Raw genomic sequence first — 18,815 nt, forward strand, 5'->3', positions numbered from 1 at the left:
AGAAATAAATACAATATAGAGTTAAGCTGTTACAGTTTAGGACATAGCTTTCTTTTTAAATCTCAGGTGTATTTTCCTGTGTACTTGTACACCTGTGTGGTCACCCCAATGATTGCAAGAAAGTAACTAAACCCAAGCAACCTAGGTTTCGCTCTTTTTCAGTCAACAGACATCACATTTCAAATGGCATTTGGTACATCAAATTATGTCTTACTGTTTTAACAGAATTTCTAACACTACAATAACGACAGATACTTTCTTCAAATTATAGATACTGCATAAAAATATGTCATGAATATTTATAAAAGATCTCATATCTCAAAGTTGAACATTGCTTTGAATTGAATTGTTTTTGAAATGAATATTCTTTAAATAAAAACGTTAACCATGGACAGGTACACTATGACAAAAAAAAACCACAAAAAAAACTTGTCTCTTGTCTTGTTGTTACTTCCCTGATGGAGGATGAGCATATCTGCATTAAAACACTTTCAAAATAAATCACTTCATTCCTCTCATATGTCTCTATACTAGTATATGATCCATTTGTGTGATGCTAAACTACATAAAACAGGACCATTTGGACCTCTCACCAAAGAACAAGGTGGAGATTTACAGGTAAGAAGAAAAGGCAGTCTTGTTCTTCAAAATCAGTTTATTTCATTTCGCACTTCATGTGAGCTTCTCTGAAATAACAAAGAATAGAAAAAAACAGAAAGCACTAAAGGCTGAATTCCTTGACAGGCGTCAGGGTAGGACAACTTTGGAAAAAAATGCAACTTCATCACACGCAGGAAATAGCATCAAGTTTGTGAGGTGAAGGAATGAGGGTACTAGTTGGAGTTCATCCTTTGAAATGCTAGGTGCAGGAGTGAAACGGCAGTGCTGTTTACACAAGTAAATACAAAGTGCATTTTCTAAAGTTTCTGTGTTTTATTATTAAGGGGAAAAAAAATCCAAGCCTGTGCGAAAACGTGAATGTTCAGCCTATTTACATTGTTTCTTATTAGCTAGGCCCTGGGACGTAAAATGCCGGTTAACTGGTTAGATTTGTTTTCATATTCCACTCTCCATGTTCTAGATGTTGGATCTGCAGAATGGTCATTTTCAGTCTTCTCTGTCTGTCAGTGTGTCATGCAGTTTGACAAGATTAACAACCTTGGCAAAGAAGGGTGCCCATCTCCAGCTCATGCAAAAGCATACACGTATCAATGAAGCCCAAATGGTTACAATGAGTTGGGCTTCATTAGTTTGTAAAGGCCGATCCATATGCCTATGATAACTATGATAACTAAAAACAGAACCATATGCTCATATTTTCATAAAAATCGGAGGATTGAAATGTTGTAGAAATGAAATAAAGGGCTGATAAAAAAAACCCCAACCAAACAAGAAACTACCCAAAAGAACTCATTTTTATAAAAGGATTGAGAAGATAGGACAACTTTGTTTAGACTGCCTCCTTCTTACATACAGGGAACAGCACATAGTTTGTGAGGTGAAGGGCTGAGAGTAATGCCCACAACTGCAGTCAGATCTAACTCTTCTTCTGAAACTCCAGGTGCAGGAGTGAAACGAAAATGTTGAAGGAGGGTGGTGAAGAAGAGGAAGAGCTCCATCCTGGCCAGACTCTCTCCGAGGCAAATCCTGCGACCTGCAAGAGAGAATTCATGAAACATTTCTGGCTCTCTTGTGAGTCAAAGTAAACTAAACAGTGATGGCTGAGCTCACAAACCTGCAGAAAATGGAATGAAGGCATCTCGCTTGACAAACTTTTTCTCTTTGTCCAGGAAGTGAGCAGGATAAAAGCTGTGCGGTCTTTCCCACTCGTTGGGATCATGCAGGGCAGATGTCAAGAGAGGAAACACTGTGGTTCCCTGCAAAAATTACAATACACAAACTGAAAATGCTTTTTATATGATACATTTTAATAGCTTACAGAAGTTACTTATGTTACTAATGTCAAACTTCTTCTAGCAAAGGTAATGAGGGGGGTTATGGTCAATGGCTGTCTGATCAGCATGATCAGACATGTTAATACTTGATATTAACAGTATGTTACAAGCCATTTTCAGAATATCTTTAAAGGGTAAATTCAATAGTTTTATGTTAAATACCTTTTTAACAGTGAAGAAATATTAAATATACATTCTACTTAAGTAAAGATAGACATGACAACCCCTTTTACAGTACAATCAAAAACACTGTAGAATACAAATCCAGTTACTAGTTTAACAACAGTATATATATATATATATTTTTTTAAACTTTTTTATGGGTGATATTTCATTACATAATTTCCCATTTATTTTAATTTATTCTACCATAAAATTCGATACATTTTCCATTGTGTAATTACTAAAAAATTCTATATTCTATATTTTTATGGTAGTAAAAGGACATTTTGTTATTTAACTTTAAATTTGTTTTTCGGTCGCCCCAGAAAATCACAGTTTATTACTCAAGGTGGAGTATTTGAATCAGCTGGGTATCCAGACAAGAGGGAAATACAAATCCAGATTAGCTGCAACACAGATTAATTGATCAGCATTTTTTTCCCTTTGCATATAGGCTGTGATCAGCAGCATATTGGTGAAAATACGGTTTTCGTCCTGGTCGCGGAACACTGGACCAGCTCTTTGTCCTCTCGAGGATACTTGAGGGTGCATGGGAGTTTGCCCAACCAGTCTACATGTGTTTTGTGGACCTGGAGAAGGCATTCGACCGTGTCCCTCGGGGCGTCCTGTGGGAGGTGTTGCGCGAGTATGGGGTGTCTGGCCCATTGCTACGGGCCATTCAATCCCTATACAACCGTTGCAAGAGCTTGGTTCGCATTGCCGGCAATAAGTCGGACTCGTTCCCGGTGGGTGATGGGCTCCGCCAAGGCTGCCCTTTGTCTCCGGTTCTGTTCATAATTTTTATGGACAGGATTTCTAGGCGCAGCCAAGTGGCGGAGGGCTTTCGCTTTGGTGGCCTCAGAATCTCATCTCTGATTTTTGCGGATGATGTGGTTCTGTTGGCTTCATCGGGTGAGGGCCTCCAGCTCGCACTGGAGCGGTTCGCAGCCGAGTGTAACGCAGCGGGAATGAGGATCAGCACCTCCAAATCTGAGGCCATGGTTCTCAGCCGGAAAAGGGTGGAGTGCCCACTCCGGGTCGGGGATGAGTTCCTGCCCCAAGTGGAGGAGTTCAAGTATCTCGGGGTCTTGTTCGCGAGTGATGGGAGAAGGGAGCTGGAGATCGACAGAAGGATTGGGGCTGCGGCTGCAGTAATGCGGACGCTGCACCGGTCAGTCGTGGTGAAGAGGGAGCTGAGTGTAAAAGCGAAGCTCTCAATTTACCGGTCGATCTACGTCCCTACCCTCACCTATGGCCACGAGCTGTGGGTAGTGACCGAAAGAACGAGATCGCGGATACAAGCGGCGGAAATGAGCTTCCTCCGAAGGGTGGCTGGCCTCTCCCTTAGAGATAGGGTGAGAAGTTCGGCCATCCGGGAGGGGCTTAGAGTAGAGCAGCTGCTGCTCCACATCGAAAGGAGCCAGCTGAGGTGGTTCGGGCATCTGGCAAGGATGCCCCCTGGGCGCCTCCTGGGCGAGGTGTTCCAGGCATGTCCCACCGGGAGGAGGCCCCGGGGCAGACCCAGGACACGCTGGAGAGATTATATCTCTCGGCTGGCCTGGGAACGCCTTGGTATTCCCCCGGACAAGCTGGAGGAGGTGGCTGGGGAGAGGGAGGTCTGGACCTCTTTGCTTAGGCTGCTACCCCCGCGACCCGACCTCGGATAAGCGGATGAAGATGGATGGATGGATGGATACTTGCATTCTTCTATAACAGTTTTGTAATTCTTCTTTTTTTTTTTTTATTATTCATCTGCTGCCTTTAGCGCCCTCTTCTGTCACACTGTCTTCCTGCATGTCTTCCTGCACTGCTATCTTCATGTTTCCTCCTGCCTGCTCTCTTTTCACCATTGTCCAACATGCTTAATATCCCTCCTCAAACAAATGTATAAATAATCTCAATCTTGGCTCTTTGAATTTGTCTCTAAACTGCTCAGCCTGAGCCTTCCCTCTGATGTAATCCTTTATAATGGTGTCTTTTGTCAAATTAATCAGCATTTATTTACTTAATGCGTTTGATGGCCTGCATGTCGTTGTTGCACTTTTTTTCTAATATTATTGTGAACAGCAGGCAACTTCCTCTTTTTTTTCCCTTTCAGCTATTCCCTTTAGCGCCCTGTTCTTTCACATTAACCTTCTGCATGTCCTCCTTCTTCACTATTTAAATACATCTTCTCTGTGGTCTTCATCTTTTCCTCCTGCCTGGCTGCTCTGTCTTCACCATTGTCCAAAATCCTTAATTCCCCCACTCTGCATATGTCCAAACAATCTCAACTTTGCCTCTCTTACTTTGTCTCCAGAGTGTTCAAACTAGAATCCATCATATGCATTTTGCTTTTTTCTGCTCTTTATAATTATTAATTGGTTCTGCACTCACTTTAGCTTCTTTTTTACATGCTGTTTTAAAAGGAGGATTGTTGGCGTGCCACTTTAGCTCAGTGGGTGAGCAGGCAGCTACACGGCTGGAGAAAGAAGGCTCAGGTGTGAGTCTGACCTGCAGCCCTTTGCTGTGTGTCTTTCCCCTCTTTCTTCCCAGTTTCCTGTCTACGTTAACTGCTACATAATCCAATAAAGGCAAAATTGCCAGAAAAAAATATCTAAAAGAAAAAGAGCATTGTGAATCTGTACAATATATCACGAAAAACAGAACAGCACACTAAAAGGCACATAATCTATTCTCCAGTTTCACATTTTACAAAGTTTTGCAAGGTGCTTTTGTTGTTTTTTAGTTGTTTTTTTACGATAACTTGTGTAATTCTTGCCTGTATGATTTTAAAGCTTTCTTTTGCTGGCAGCAGTTTTCCTGCCAACCTCCCTGTAAGCTTCAGTTTCCTGCTGACAGGTAAATCAGTAGAAGCAATGCCTATGCCTTTGTCTGCATTTAGGCTGACCTGCCTGTCGTCATGTATCATGGCCCCAACTTGAAAGGACATTGTTCATATTGCATTTATTTTTTCCATCAAGATATTTCTTTGGTATATCTTCGGTTTTCCATAGTAAGTGTGTTAGTGTTACCTTCTCAATAAAGTGACCCTGAAAAGTGATGTCTCGGGTGGTTTTGTGAGGAAGTGCAGTGGGGATGATGCTGCTCAGTCTCTGTGTCTCATGGATGACGGCGTCAGTGAAGGGAAGGTTTTTCCTATCGGCAACCTGCACCTGTCGATCTCCTATGACCCTCCTCAGCTCTTCCTGGACCTCATCTGAAGCATAAAAGAGTGCAGTGGACACATCCCCATTACCTGACTAAAACACTTCACTTATACTAAATAAATACATAAAAGCTTTGTGGTTCACTTGATCTTGTCTTTTTTTACTTAGGCTTCTCACCCTGTATCTCTGGATATTTGGCCATAAGCAGAAGTCCCCATCTCAGTGTAGTTGATGTTGTCTCAGTGCCGGCAGCAAACAGATTCATGACTGTTATCATAAGGTTTTCATTATGGAAGTGACTGTTGGTAATCCCAGATTCCTGCACATAGACATTTAACAGAAAAGTCACTCAAATCATTCTAATCCTAAAGTTTAGTTGAGTTGCAAATCAACAGAGGTTTCAGATACATTTCAAAGTTCTATGAACACACAGCTACAGTTTTGGGCAGGAACATGCACAATTTCACCCTGAGCTTCAGTTAAACATCCGAGAACACCAACTTGAAAGATGATAGACAGTCCAACCTCCAGATTTTGTTTGCGGACGAGAAAGGCATCCACAAAGCCTCTGCACATCTGGGGATTCAGACTCTCTTTTAAGCGACTGAAGATGGCTCGGTTTTGTTTCTTATTAGCAGAATATATTTTGTGTATTTCATTTCTGTCCCCAGTCCACTTGAAGAGCGATGGAAACATGTCAAAGATCTGTCAAAGTTGACAAAGTAATGCTTTATGCAAAGCAAAATAAATAATACTGTCAGTGAATATACTTCAAAAAGTAGCAATTAATACCTGTATTGAGGGACTTCCACCAAGTCTAACAATTCTGGATGTTCTCTTTACCAGAAGTATAAACTCTGGATCATTATATTCAAATCTGCTGCCATAGACGATGGAGCAGATAATATTAGAGACTGCACAGTTAACTGGTTGGGTTGTATCAAAAGCTTCTCCTGTTACAACAGAAATAAAATAGCACATGAACTTTAGAAAAAATGTCAGTTTATTTACTATTTACTAAACTCAACACAATGTGATTAGTTTTACCTTGAAATTTCTTAAAAACTTCGATGAGGTATTGACATTCTTCAATTATTTTGTCCTCACATGCTCTCTTGCCCATCCCAAAGTCTCTCAGGTTAGTCAGTGCAAAGCGCCTCATTTCTTTCCATGAATCGCCGTTGGACCACACAACCCCTGAAATGAAATTTTTACAAAATAGTTTACCTAAGATAGATTAACCTCAAAGTGTAACTGTGTGAAAAAATACATTTATTGTAGCATAATATTAGGGTTGCCAACTGATTCGTCCTTTTAGTCTACCTTAAATGTCACATATATTGACCATTACTTGTAATGTCACATACACTGCATATTTACACTATGTCCAGAGGGTTGTGCATTGTGTTTCTGACATAACAGAGTGTCTCTTATTTCATAGTTAAAAAAATAGCAACCCTACATAATAGTCATTTTCCATACCATGTGATTGAGTGAGTTCACGCATGATCTCCAGTGGATTTCTGTCTCCAAACACGTCATCATAGTCGACAAGTGCCTCCTTCACTGTCTTGTATCCTGCCAGGACCACCACTTTTTTGGGTCCCAGATAGAGAGTAAAGACTGATCCATATTTCTTAGATAACTAGGGACAGAAAAACAAAGGCAAATGTGTTACCTGGTGAGCTGAATCTACAAAACACCCTGAAAGAAAAATAATACAAAAACTACCTCACCTCCAGTAATGTGTTGTAGGGTTTTTTCAGATCCAGCTGCAGCAGGTTCCCAAGCAAGGGGAGTGGTCTGGGTCCTGGAGGCTCCTTACCATGTTTTTTGGTACTGAAACTGGAAGGGGAGAATAAATACATGAACAGGAAAACTGTGAAAGCCCCCAACAAGAATGTGTAACTGAAGCAATGGAGAAAAACATCTAATATCCCCATGGTTTTCAAACCAAATATCCACTGAGAGTTCTTTTTACAGGGACACTCTCTGACTCTGCATTTGGTACTAAACTAGATTTTTTCTTTGGTGCCCAATCTAGACAATAAGTACTAGGGGGTGGGATGATTTAGTAGAAAGGTTCCAAATGAACGACCTAGTAAACCATTACTGTGAACAAACTGGTACTTTGGACTGTGCAAATATGCAAATATTAAAATTGTACTTGGATCTGAAGCAACTAGAAGGACATTTCTATGTACAACCACAAGCTCAGCTGCAACCGTAAGATGTTATATATTTAAATATATATATATATATATATATATATATATATATATATATATATATATATATATATATATATATATATGAAGATTTTTTTAAAATTTTCATTGTAAATAGACTAAAGCACTTAATTAAAAGTAGTCTAACATAAACGTAAATGCTGTAATTTGATTAATAAACCATGTAACTTGGATGGATTCGATGCTGGTGTGACCACAGTGCACATGTCTGCTGTTGCTCACAGTGGTCCAAGGGACCGCTCAGGGAGTTTGTGTGTTTGCTTCAGACACATGAAAAATTAGAGGGAACATTTCTCCCAGGCTGTGGAACTCTCTACCCCCAGATATAAGAAACATTGGTTTTCTCCCCCAGTTAAAAACTCAAAACCCATCTGTTCAAATCTGCATATTCACTGTCAACCCACTGTTTGTTAATTTTATCTTGTGCTTTTGCCATTGTTCTATTATGTGTTTTTATCTATTGTATAGTGTCCTCTGGTGTCTTGAAAGGTGCTTTATTATTATTATTATTATTATCTTTAAGAGCAAGTGAGAAAATGATACATGTGCTGATGTAGCATTTTTAAGTGATCAAAACATTCTGCCTTTATTGTCAGTCAAAACTTTACAGACAGCTATTCAGAGACTGTTCTAAAGCAAACAGGCAAATGTGACATCTTTACCTACATGAGACTGGGCTAATAAAATTACATTGAAACAAAAAGGAGCAAATTAACTAAACATTTTGTAAATCAGTGACTCTGAAATAAAGGACACAAAATGACAGAAGGCAATATTCTGAAAAAAAACTGGGCTGATTTATTTTCACAGGGCAACAACAGCTTTTAAAGAGCATCTCTTCCTCACATTTGGGAAACAGCAAATAATTTGTGAATAGAAGGGCTGAGAGTAATGCCCACAACTGGAGTCAGATCATTTTGGAAACAACTTGTCATGTTTTGGCTGTGTGGCAGGCGGGGATTGGACCCAAACGCAAACTCACGGGGACAGAACTTGAACTCAAAAGCACAGCTTTATTGCTGGAAAATAGAACACAAGCAATACAAAACTAAACTGGGAAAAGCTAATTATAATGCATACCAGGAGACACGGGGAGAATCGCACACAGCATGAGGGAGAACACGACACCAAACTGAGGGAGACGCAGACATAAATACACAGAGGGTTAACGAGGGAAGTGGGAACACACGGGGAACACCGGTGACACTGATAATCATAACAAGACACGGCAGGAGTAAATGCAACACTGACAGGAGACTGTCAAAGTAAAACAGGAAGTACACAGAGGTTCAGACAGGAGGAGAGAGAGCACGGGGAGAACACAGACATAACAGGCTGGGGAAAACATGGAATAAAACATGAGGGGAGACGAGGGCTCACAGATACATAGAGGGGCACACAGGGGATAAAAGTCACAAGGGGAAATCAATTAAGGAACAAAATACAAAAAGACATGAATACTAAGACTGCTGGGCCAACATGGCCCAGGATCATGACACAACTGAGGTGAATCTTTTAACCAGAGCAAGATATGTTTTTAGAGAATATCTGTTCCTCACATTCTGGAAACAGCACACAGTTTGTGAGGTGAAGGGCTGAGAGTAAAACCCACAGCTGGAGTCAGATCTAATTCATTCTCTGAAACTCCAGGTGCAGGAGTGAAATGGAAATGGAGGGTGGTGAAGAAGAGGAAGAGCTCCATCCTGGCCAGACTCTCTCCAAGACAAATCCTGCGACCTGCAAGAGAGAACTACTTTCATCAATGTAACCTAAACAGTGATAGTTGAGCTCACAAACCTGAAGAAAAGGGAATGAATGCATCTCACTTGACAAATTAATTCTCTTTGTCCAGGAAGTGAGCAGGGTAAAAGCTGTGTGGTTTCTCCCACTCCTCTGGATCATGCAGGACAGATGTCAAGAGAGAAAAAAACGTGGTTCCCTGATGAAATTACAAAACACAAACTGAAAATGCTTTCTATATTGTATATAACTCATATGGAAATCAAAGAAAATGGACATGCTTCTTATGACAGAAAACTGCTTCCAGATGAAGATGAATATTGGAAAGAATCAGAATCATTTACCTTGACACATCTTCCAATATTCATAAAGGGTGAAGCTGAACAAATTTTCAGCCCAGCTTTAATTTTCTATTACAGTTTTTGCCCACTGCTTGAACACATTTTGCAAAACCCCGCTCGCTGTGCCAAAACTGCACACACAAGTACACATGACACAACACTGGGAAATATACCATTCACATCTGTGCCAAATTGGAACTCTACTCCCAAAACCTAAACTCTGCTGTCAAAACCTAACATTCCTTTGTCAAAATGTAACTCTGTTGACAAAATGACACATACTTGCATCATATGCAAACACTCACAGATCAGGGGGAACACACTAGTCTGCTGTACATAAAACACTGCAGTCCTTGATTCCCATTGTTTATTCAGAAGGCACATTTACAGGAGACACATTTCCAAACAACCATAAACGCAAATAGACCTACTCAATACTGTACATTGCAGTACCATGAATACAGGTACAGCAAATAAAACAACAACAACACAATAGTACTGCAATAGAAAAAACACTATACTGTAAACACAAAAAACCATGACAATTGTGCATAAGTGGGCTCATGGATCCCGCCGTCTGTTGGGGTCTGGCCACAGGACCTCATCAACATCGCAAGCAATGTCCTCTCCCGCTAGGCACCGGGGAAAATATCCTCTTGCTCTCCCTCCATCCATGCTTGCAAAGTTCTTGGAATGGCTACGCTGAGGGCTTTTTGTAGTTGGCTAATTGGTGTTCGGTTTTGCAAGTAGGTGCCTTCAGGTGTGTATTTGAGTGGTTGCAATTACCCGATGTGTTTTGTATTTTGGATACATGTGTTTTCCGAATGGCACCCTGAGATTTCATTTTGTGAGCGAAGTGTCTTATGTATGAAATAGAGTGTAGCATGCAGGACCATGTGTGTTGCATGAGGGAGTAGGTGTGTTGCATAATTGGTACTGGGGTGCAAAGCAGCGCTTTTGTTTAAGGTAGGGGTACATGTGTTTGAGGTATGGTAACAACAGCTTCACGTTGTGTTACTTTAGTCTAAGCATGGGTTTATAGTGTTCAAGCAACGGGCAAAAACTGTAATTGCATTTTAATTTTCAGATTAATTTAAATTCACTTAGGTTCAATTCAATTTTATTTCTACAGCGCCAAACCTCTAGGCGCTTTATATTTTAGGGTAGACCCTACAATCATGTTGCTTCATAACAAAGTTCATCTTTAGGTGTTGTATATTGTAAATTCAGGTCTTGCTGAGAACTGGCTTCACAACAGAGGAGCCTGCGAGATGATGGCATTTCTTACTCTCTTTTTTTGGAAACTCCAGGAACCTCAAGTAAGCCTGCACTCTGAGAGAGTTTAAGACACGATGGAGCTTGCATAGTCAAATTATTTTAATTTTGGCTTTGAGGCCTTTTTTCATATGACAGGGAAGCAGTTTAGAGTCTATAATCACTGTTAAAGAGCATATCCTGGCCAAGTCAGATTCTTTAGTTTAGTCTGAATTAAGAGACAGAAACATAGTGGTGATCCAGACCTTTATCTTTTCAAGCTAATTCTATAGTTTAACTATTTGATTTGATCTGACCTCATGGATAAACACAACTGAGTATCATTTGCATATAGGCATACAACTGTTTGCTTTGTTTTCTAATAACATTACCAGTGCCAAGCATGTATTACTTGGAAAGAATTTTAAGAAGTGAGCCCACTCCTTGTTGCACGGCCCTTCAGGTTCTCTGTCTGCCCTGCAAGCACTACATGCCATTTGTTCTCAGTTTGGTGACAGTCCCCACCAAGGCCTTTCCCAAACTGCAGTCTCAGTTCATGCTCAAACCATCTGACATCATTTACTATGAATCCGTGTCTGTGTGCATCTGTATGATGTCAAGTCTCAGATGCAGTTTTGCCATGTTGTGTGAACATCTTCATCTGACTGGGCTGAGGTAGAAGTGGAGGGCTAGTCATGGTTTTAAAAACAAATTCCGAGTATAACAGTGGCCTCCTGCCATATCATCGCTGCCAGAGGACTCCACGCCTGCTGGTTCTGTTTTGTCGCTGCCAGGGGTCTCCGCACCTGCTGGTCCTGCTTCTGTTCCCACTGGGGGGTTCTGGAGAACGGAACCAGCTGTCTCCGCTGGAGGATCGGAGTGGCCCGTTCAGTTGTCTGTCTCTGTTGGAGGCTCCAGGGAGTTCATCCAGCCATCAGCGCCACCAGATCCTCCACCTACGGCTTCCACACCATTGACTGCACTGCCACCACTTGCTCCATCACCTGTGGCTTCCACGCCATTGCCTGCAGTACCACCACCTGCAGTTTCCACACTGTCACCTGCAGCTGCATTTTCCACTAGTGGTGAGTGGATCGATCCACATATCGATTGTACCAATACCAGGTTGGCATCGGATCGATACTAGCCTGGTGAGATCGATTCTAAACTTTAAGTTCCGGACTTGTTTGCAATGCTGTGGTTTTGGCAAAGACGAAACAGTCAGGTCGTCGAGGTTTGCGTAGACTTTTTATTAAAAATCTTTCTAATAAATATTGATAATATTCATTTTCTATAAGCGTTTTCTATTTAATTACAAACTTTGTGCCAAATATGTTCTGGGTTTTAAGTATTTAATAATAAAAAAGGAAACATCACAAAAAACGCTTGAGGTCATGAAAATGAGATTTGTTGAGATTTGTATCGGTGATACTGGCCTGTATTTACATGTAGCCTGGCTAAATTAACCAGCCCAGAACACAGATTATCTTTGGGGTTCTTTTAATCTGAATGATGAAGTAAGTGCTCAGAAGAAAATAACAAGGTTGTAAAAATAAAGAAATAAAATTGTTACAGACAGCTCCTATCCAGTAACAGCTTTGTGCTCTGGTAACCCACTGCTACTGCAGGTTATTTCCCCAACTTTATCAGCATCTGGAACTCAAGGACATCTAGCGTCATTTCGTGTCTGATATAAACCCAAACATAAATAAAACAAAACTTAGCAGTGCAAAAATAACTGTAGTGGCTTCTCAGTGCATTAATCCAGCAGAAAACGGAATATGGATCCCTCTGAGACGAACGGCGAAGTTGGTGGCAGCTACTCCTGGTGCCTTAACTGTTGCACACTTTGCGTTCAAAACAGATCACGCAGCGAAAAAAGGCATTGCACACCCACATAAAACCAATGCAAGCTAGCACTCATGCATGTCTCCGTAGATCCCCATGATCCCTTCCGCTCTCAGAGGTACCCCAAAAGAAAAACAGTGCCATCCAGTGGCATGTCCCATAATATCGAACTTCCACCCGGCTACATACATGGTATCGCATCGATACCAAAATATGCAGTATCACACACCACTAGTTTCCACACCGTTGACTGCAGCTCCACCTGCCTTGTCTGGTCCTGCCTCGTCTGGGCCTACATCATCCGGTCCACATCCTCCTCGGCTGGCATGGCCAGCTTGTTCACGCCTAGCACACCGTCGTTGGCCACTTTCCAGGCCGCAGGCTGAGGAACATTGCCGTCATGGTCGGCCTACTGAACGGTGTTGCTGCCTTCCACATGTCGTGTCAGTAGTCCTCCTCTGTTCAGCAAGCCTTCGATCGGCTGAAGCAACATTTCTCATGTGTGCCCATCCTGATCCAGGTTGACCTCAACAAGCCTTTTGTGGTGGTGTTTTGGACTCAGGGGTTGGGGTAGTGCTGTCCCAGCTCTCCGATGGAAAGCTTTGTCCCTTTAAAGTTTAACTTTTAACATTTATGAATTCATCACCTATCATCTTTTTGTTACTTAAACGACTTTCACATATTTTTTCTGGGTTTTATGGTCTAGCAGTGATCCACTGAAATAGATGAGGTGCTTTTTGAACTCTGGCTTGTTGTAAAACTCCTTGTTCTCAATATTTGCATTTAGGACAAAGGAAACTCAGAAAGAGGTCATTGCCATTTTGTTCTGAATCACTTTACCCTCCACTTTGTCAATATAATAATAATAATAATAATAATAATAATAATAATAATAATAATGGATTGGATTTATATAGTGCTTTTCAAGGCACACAAAGCGCTTTACAATTCCACTATTCATTCACTCTCGCATTCACACACTGGTGGAGGCAAGCTACGGTTGTAGCCACAGCTGCCCTGGGGCAGACTGACAGAAGCGAGGCTGCCATATCGCGCCATCGGCCAGAGGCGATATGTTTGCTTGTGTAGTTTTGGTGTAATTGTGCTGTAGAAGTACTGGGGCGGGAAGATTGTGCATTTGTTTGTTGTTCAGAATTTGTATCATGTGAAAAAATGTCATGCCATTGTTCACATAGTGTTGAATAATTTTTATTATCTAGTATTTTTAACTATTCAGACTGTTATACAGGTAGATGGTAAATTAATGGATAAGACTGGGTTATACAAAAACCTTGAAAATAAAATTTAAAAGTGGTTTATTTAATTTTGTAGATCATGTGAATTGCTTTGAAATAACAAATAATAAAACCCCACAGAAAGGACTAATTTAAAACTAAAATAAGACCTCCTTTAGTACATGAGACTGGGGAGTACATCAACTTTGGAGCATAAGCAGCAACACAGCAGTTTTTTTCTTTTTCTAGATCACAAAAGTGTTTCAAAACACTTTCTAAACACAAGCGATTATTATTATGCATTAAACTGAGCTGGATTCTTTAACAGGCCAACAGAAGTATATTGCTATGGCACATTACCTTTACTGAGCAGAACAGAAATGTTAGAAATCTTACACTTGGGCCTTAACTTTGTTAAGAACACCTCTTCATCACATACAGGAAACAGCACACAGTTTGTGAGGTGAAGGGCTGAGTGTTAAGCCCACACTTGGAGTGAGATCTAATTCGTCCCCTGAAACTCCAGGAGCAGGTGTGAAACAAAAATGCTGCAAGAGGGTGGCGAAGAAGAGGAAGAGCTCCATCCTGGCCAGACTCTCTGCAAGGCAAATCCTGCGACCTGCAAGAGAGAATTCATGAAAAATTGATTGCTCTCCTATGAGCAGATGTAACCTTAACAGTGAGGAGCTCACAAACCTGCAGAAAATGGAATGAAAGCATCTCTTTTGACAAACTTTTTCTCGTTGTCCAGGAAGTGAGCAGGATAAAAGCTATGTGGTCTCTCCCACTCGTTGGGATCATGCAGGACAGATGTCAAGAAAGGAAACATTGTGGTTCCCTGCAGAAATGACAATACACAAACTGAAAATGCCTCCTGTATGTTAAATAATAATGTCTTATAGTAATTAGTTATGTTACACACAGTCCTTATTATCCTCAACCAGTCCAAGTACCTGATGGGCCACAGCTTTGTTGAGTATTTTGTTGAGCTTTGTTTTCCATAGTAGCTGTGTTATTCAGTCTTACCTTCTCGATAAAGTGACCCTGAAAAGTGATGTCTCGGGTGGTTTTGTGAGGAAGTGCAGTGGGGACGATGCTGCTCAGTCTCTGTGTCTCATGGATGACGGCGTCAGTGAAGGGCAGATTTTTCCTGTCAGCAACCTGCACCTGTCGATCTCCTATGACCCTCCTCAGTTCCTCCTGGACCTCATCTGGAGTATGAACAAGAACAGTGTACACATTTCATCCCTATGAGGCGGACTAAAACACTTCACCATACTTGAAAACTCCATGAAGATGAGATTTTGTTTCTGTGATGGTCTGTTTTCAGTAAAAACAATAATTGGCATATGCAAGTTGTGGATTACTTAGACTTCTCACCTTGAATTTTTGGATATTTGGCCATAAGCAGAAGTCCCCATCTCAGTGTAGTTGATGTTGTCTCAGTGCCGGCAGCAAACAGATGCATGACTATCATCAAAAGGTTTTCATTATGGAAGTGACTGTTGGTAATCCCAGATTCCTGCACATAGACATTTAACGGCAAAGTCACTAAAATAAAGTTTAAGGGGCTTCAGTAGTACAAAAAAAGAAGTTATCCAACACTGATTTTACATGTATTTCCAATCCCTGTGTAGGCAATACCTCTAAAGAATTCACATAGACATAATGTCTTATATACAGTGCCATGAAAAAGTATTTTTCCCCTTTGTTGAATTCCTCTTGATTTTTATGCATAGTTATCACACATAAATGTTTCAGAGCATCAAAAAACTTTAATTTTAGGCAAAGTATTTTGTATTTACCCAGGTAAATATGAATTACAGGTTTTAAATGATGATTTCATTTATGAAGGGGAAAAACTATCCAAACCTACCTTGTTCTGTGCAAAAAAGTATTTACCACCTAAACCTAACAAATGGTTGTGTCACCCTTTGCATCTAGAACTGCAATCAACCACTTCTAAATAAGCAGTTCTGATAATGTCTTTCAATCAATGTGGAGGAATTTTAGCCCACTGATTGGGATTTTTTCACTAGTTGGAACAAAGTTTCACCCTGAGCTTCAGTGAAACATTCATGAACACCAACTTGAAAGATGATAGAGATGCCAACCTCCAGATTTTGTTTGCGAACCAGAAAGGCGTCTACAAAGCCTCTGCACATCTGGGGATTCAGAGTCTCTTTTAAGCGACTGAAGATGGTTTGGTTTTGTTTCTTATTGGCAGAAAATATTTTGTGTATTTCATTTCTGTCCGCAGTCCACTTGAAGAGCGATGGAAACATGTCGAAGATCTGTGAATCATCACATTTATATTTGGGATTAAATAACATTGTTGAATTGATACAGTTTATGTACTTTTAAAAATTCCGTAGCTTCAAAAAATAGGAATTGATACCTGTATTGAGGGACTTCCACTAAGTCTAACAATTCTGGCTGTCCGATCTACCAGAGATTTAAACTCTGGATCATTATATTCAAATCTGCTGCCATAGATGATGGAGCAGATAATATTAGAGACTGCACAGTTAACTGGTTGGGTTGTGTCAAAAGCTTCTCCTGTTACAACAGAAATAAAATAGCACATGAACTTTAGAAAAAATGTCAGTTTATTTACTATTTACTAAACTCAACACAATGTGATTAGTTTTACCTTGAAATTTCTTAAAAACTTCGATGAGGTATTGACATTCTTCAATTATTTTGTCCTCACATGCTCTCTTGCCCATCCCAAAGTCTCTCAGGTTAGTCAGTGCAAAGCGCCTCATTTCTTTCCATGAATCGCCGTTGGACCACGCAACCCCTGAAATGAAATTTTTACAAAGTAGTTTAACTAACACTAGATTCTGAAAAATACATTTATTGTAGCATAATAGTCACTTTTCATACCATGTCCTTGACTAAGTTCACGCATGATCTCCGGTGGATTTCTGTCTCCAAACACGTCATCATAGTCTACAAGTGCCTCCTTCACTGTCTTGTATCCTGATAGGACCACCACTTTTTTAGTTCCCAGATAGACCGTGAAGACTGATCCATATTTCTTGGATAACTAAGAACAGAAAAAAGTTCATTCTTTGACACAAATCCAACAAAACAAATGTAGGCAGCTCCCTGTAGAGCTGAATCTTGAAAACCACCTAAAAGAAAAGTAATGCAAAAACAAACTCACCTCCAGTAACGTGTTGTAGGGTTTTTTCAGGTCAAGCTGAAGTAGGTTCCCAAGCAACGGAAGTGGTCTGGGTCCTGGAGGCTCCTTACCATGTTTTTTGGTACTGAAACTGGAAGGGGAGATTAAATACATGAACAGGAAAACTGTGAAAGCCCCCAACAAGAATGTGTAACTGAAGCAATGGAGAAAAACATCTAATATCCCCATGATTATAAAACAAAATGTCCTCTGATAGTTCTTTGTACACAGCGACTCACTGACCCAGCATTTGGTACTGAAGTTCTTTTTCTTTCTTTTTTTTGTTTCTTAGTTGACCAATCTAGACATCCACTACAAGGAGGTGGGAAAATGCAGTAGAAAGGTTAATCTGAATGACTTAGTAAATCATTACTGTTAGCAAGCTGTTACTTTGCTGTATACTGATATTGATTTTCTACTCAGAAAGACCTGTCACCGAATTCTTATTGTTTAACCACAGTCAAACAATGAGTGTATTTGAGTTAAAGGATCATGAATAAAAAGTGAAATAGTGACAAAATCCGTTCGATTTCTCTGCTTCTTTTAAAGGCCTTAGGAATCTTCCAGATATTATCCCTTACAGTTATTTGTATTTAATCATGAGAAATAAATGTAATATAGAGCTAAGCTGTTACTGTTTGGAAAACAGATTTATAAAAATGCCGGACTTACCACTGAAGACCTGAATCATGAGTAGCAGCTGTTCTCGTGATGAACACCATTAAGATGGTTACAGTTTGATACAAAAATAAAGTTGTTTTTGTTTTTTTGTTTTTTTTGCTTCAGCCAAGTTCTCAAGCTTATTTTTCTGTGCAGTTGTACAACTGTGTGGTCACCCCAGTGATTTCAAGCAAGTAACTATTTGCTATTTGGGGGAGACCATGGTTCAGGTGGTTGGGAAGATCATCTGTAACTGATGGGTTGCCAGTTCGATCCCCCAGCTCTCTCTGTCCTGGTAGTTGTGTGCTTTGGCAAGACACTTTACCCTACCGCCTACTGGTGTTGGCCAGAGGGGCCGATGGCGTGATATGGCAGCCTCGCTTCTGTCGGTCTGCCCCAGGGCAGCTGTGGCTACAACTGTGGTTTGCCTGCATCAGTGTGTGAATGTGAGAGTGAATGAATTATAAAGCGCTTTGGGTGCCTTGAAAAAAATTATAAATGCAATCCATTTTTATTTATTGATGTATTTATTTAATTTATTTTGGCACTCCATCCATAGTAATGTGTTAGACAGAAATCATATTTCAAATGGCATTTGGTACTTCAAACCATATATTACTGTTTAAACAGAATTTCTAACACTAGAATAAGGTCAGATACAGTCACGGCCGCGTAGCTGGTGTGTTTGTGAAGCGGAACAAAAAACAGACACAGGAGAGTAAACTCAGTATAAGAAAAGGTGAGCCATTTATTTGGCTGACAATACATGAACACAAAACAAGGCAAAGTGCGCTGGGGTAAAAACTAAACTGAAATCTAAACCGGGAATAAATTCAGATAAACTGTGACAAGAGAACATAAATCTGAAAAGCTGCATGCGGAACTATGACGTGAAAAAAAGAAGAAGAAAAAAAACACGCCAAAACTAAACACACTGACCATGGAAACAAGACTTTCAAAATAAAACAGGAAACATGGAGAGATGTAGACATGCTAACAAAAGCTCGATAACATGAAACATGCAGACAAGAA

At 40.4% G+C, this 18,815-nt stretch overlaps 2 protein-coding genes across 4 annotated transcripts; both read right to left on the reverse strand.

Moving 5' to 3' along the window:
- Positions 1-637: 637 nt before the first annotated feature.
- On the reverse strand, positions 638-7,303 carry LOC147313089 (cytochrome P450 2K1-like). Of its 2 annotated transcripts, none has more exons than XM_086265037.1 (9): positions 7,003-7,303; positions 6,749-6,911; positions 6,314-6,463; positions 6,059-6,219; positions 5,768-5,971; positions 5,444-5,585; positions 5,132-5,316; positions 1,736-1,877; positions 638-1,654 (listed from the first exon to the last, which is right to left on the reverse strand). In XM_086265037.1, exons 1-9 carry the CDS (start codon positions 7,207-7,209, stop codon positions 1,467-1,469), a joined length of 1,542 nt encoding a protein of 513 aa, XP_086121163.1. In that variant the 5' UTR covers positions 7,210-7,303; the 3' UTR covers positions 638-1,466. The 2 variants fall into 2 exon arrangements, with proteins under 2 accessions (XP_086121163.1, XP_086121164.1); XM_086265038.1 differs by having other exon boundaries at positions 5,792-5,971; positions 7,003-7,302.
- A 6,588-nt stretch (positions 7,304-13,891) lies between these two features.
- On the reverse strand, positions 13,892-18,043 carry LOC147313090 (cytochrome P450 2K1-like). Of its 2 annotated transcripts, XM_086265044.1 has the most exons (10): positions 17,796-18,043; positions 17,106-17,214; positions 16,823-16,985; positions 16,587-16,736; positions 16,332-16,492; positions 16,048-16,227; positions 15,314-15,455; positions 14,960-15,144; positions 14,630-14,771; positions 13,892-14,552 (listed from the first exon to the last, which is right to left on the reverse strand). In XM_086265044.1, the coding sequence occupies exons 1-10, from the start codon at positions 17,843-17,845 to the stop codon at positions 14,365-14,367; spliced, it is 1,470 nt and encodes a 489-aa protein (XP_086121170.1). In that variant the 5' UTR covers positions 17,846-18,043; the 3' UTR covers positions 13,892-14,364. The 2 variants fall into 2 exon arrangements, with proteins under 2 accessions (XP_086121170.1, XP_086121169.1); XM_086265043.1 differs by lacking the exon at positions 17,796-18,043 and having other exon boundaries at positions 17,106-17,360.
- Positions 18,044-18,815: the final 772 nt, after the last annotated feature.

Source organism: Aulonocara sp. 'chitande type north' Nkhata Bay, linkage group LG15, assembly GCF_057382095.1.
Source record: "Aulonocara sp. 'chitande type north' Nkhata Bay isolate Kocher_YH1m ecotype deep benthic linkage group LG15, A_spYH_male_GT1.1, whole genome shotgun sequence".
NCBI classification, from domain to species: domain Eukaryota; kingdom Metazoa; phylum Chordata; class Actinopteri; order Cichliformes; family Cichlidae; genus Aulonocara; species Aulonocara sp. 'chitande type north' Nkhata Bay.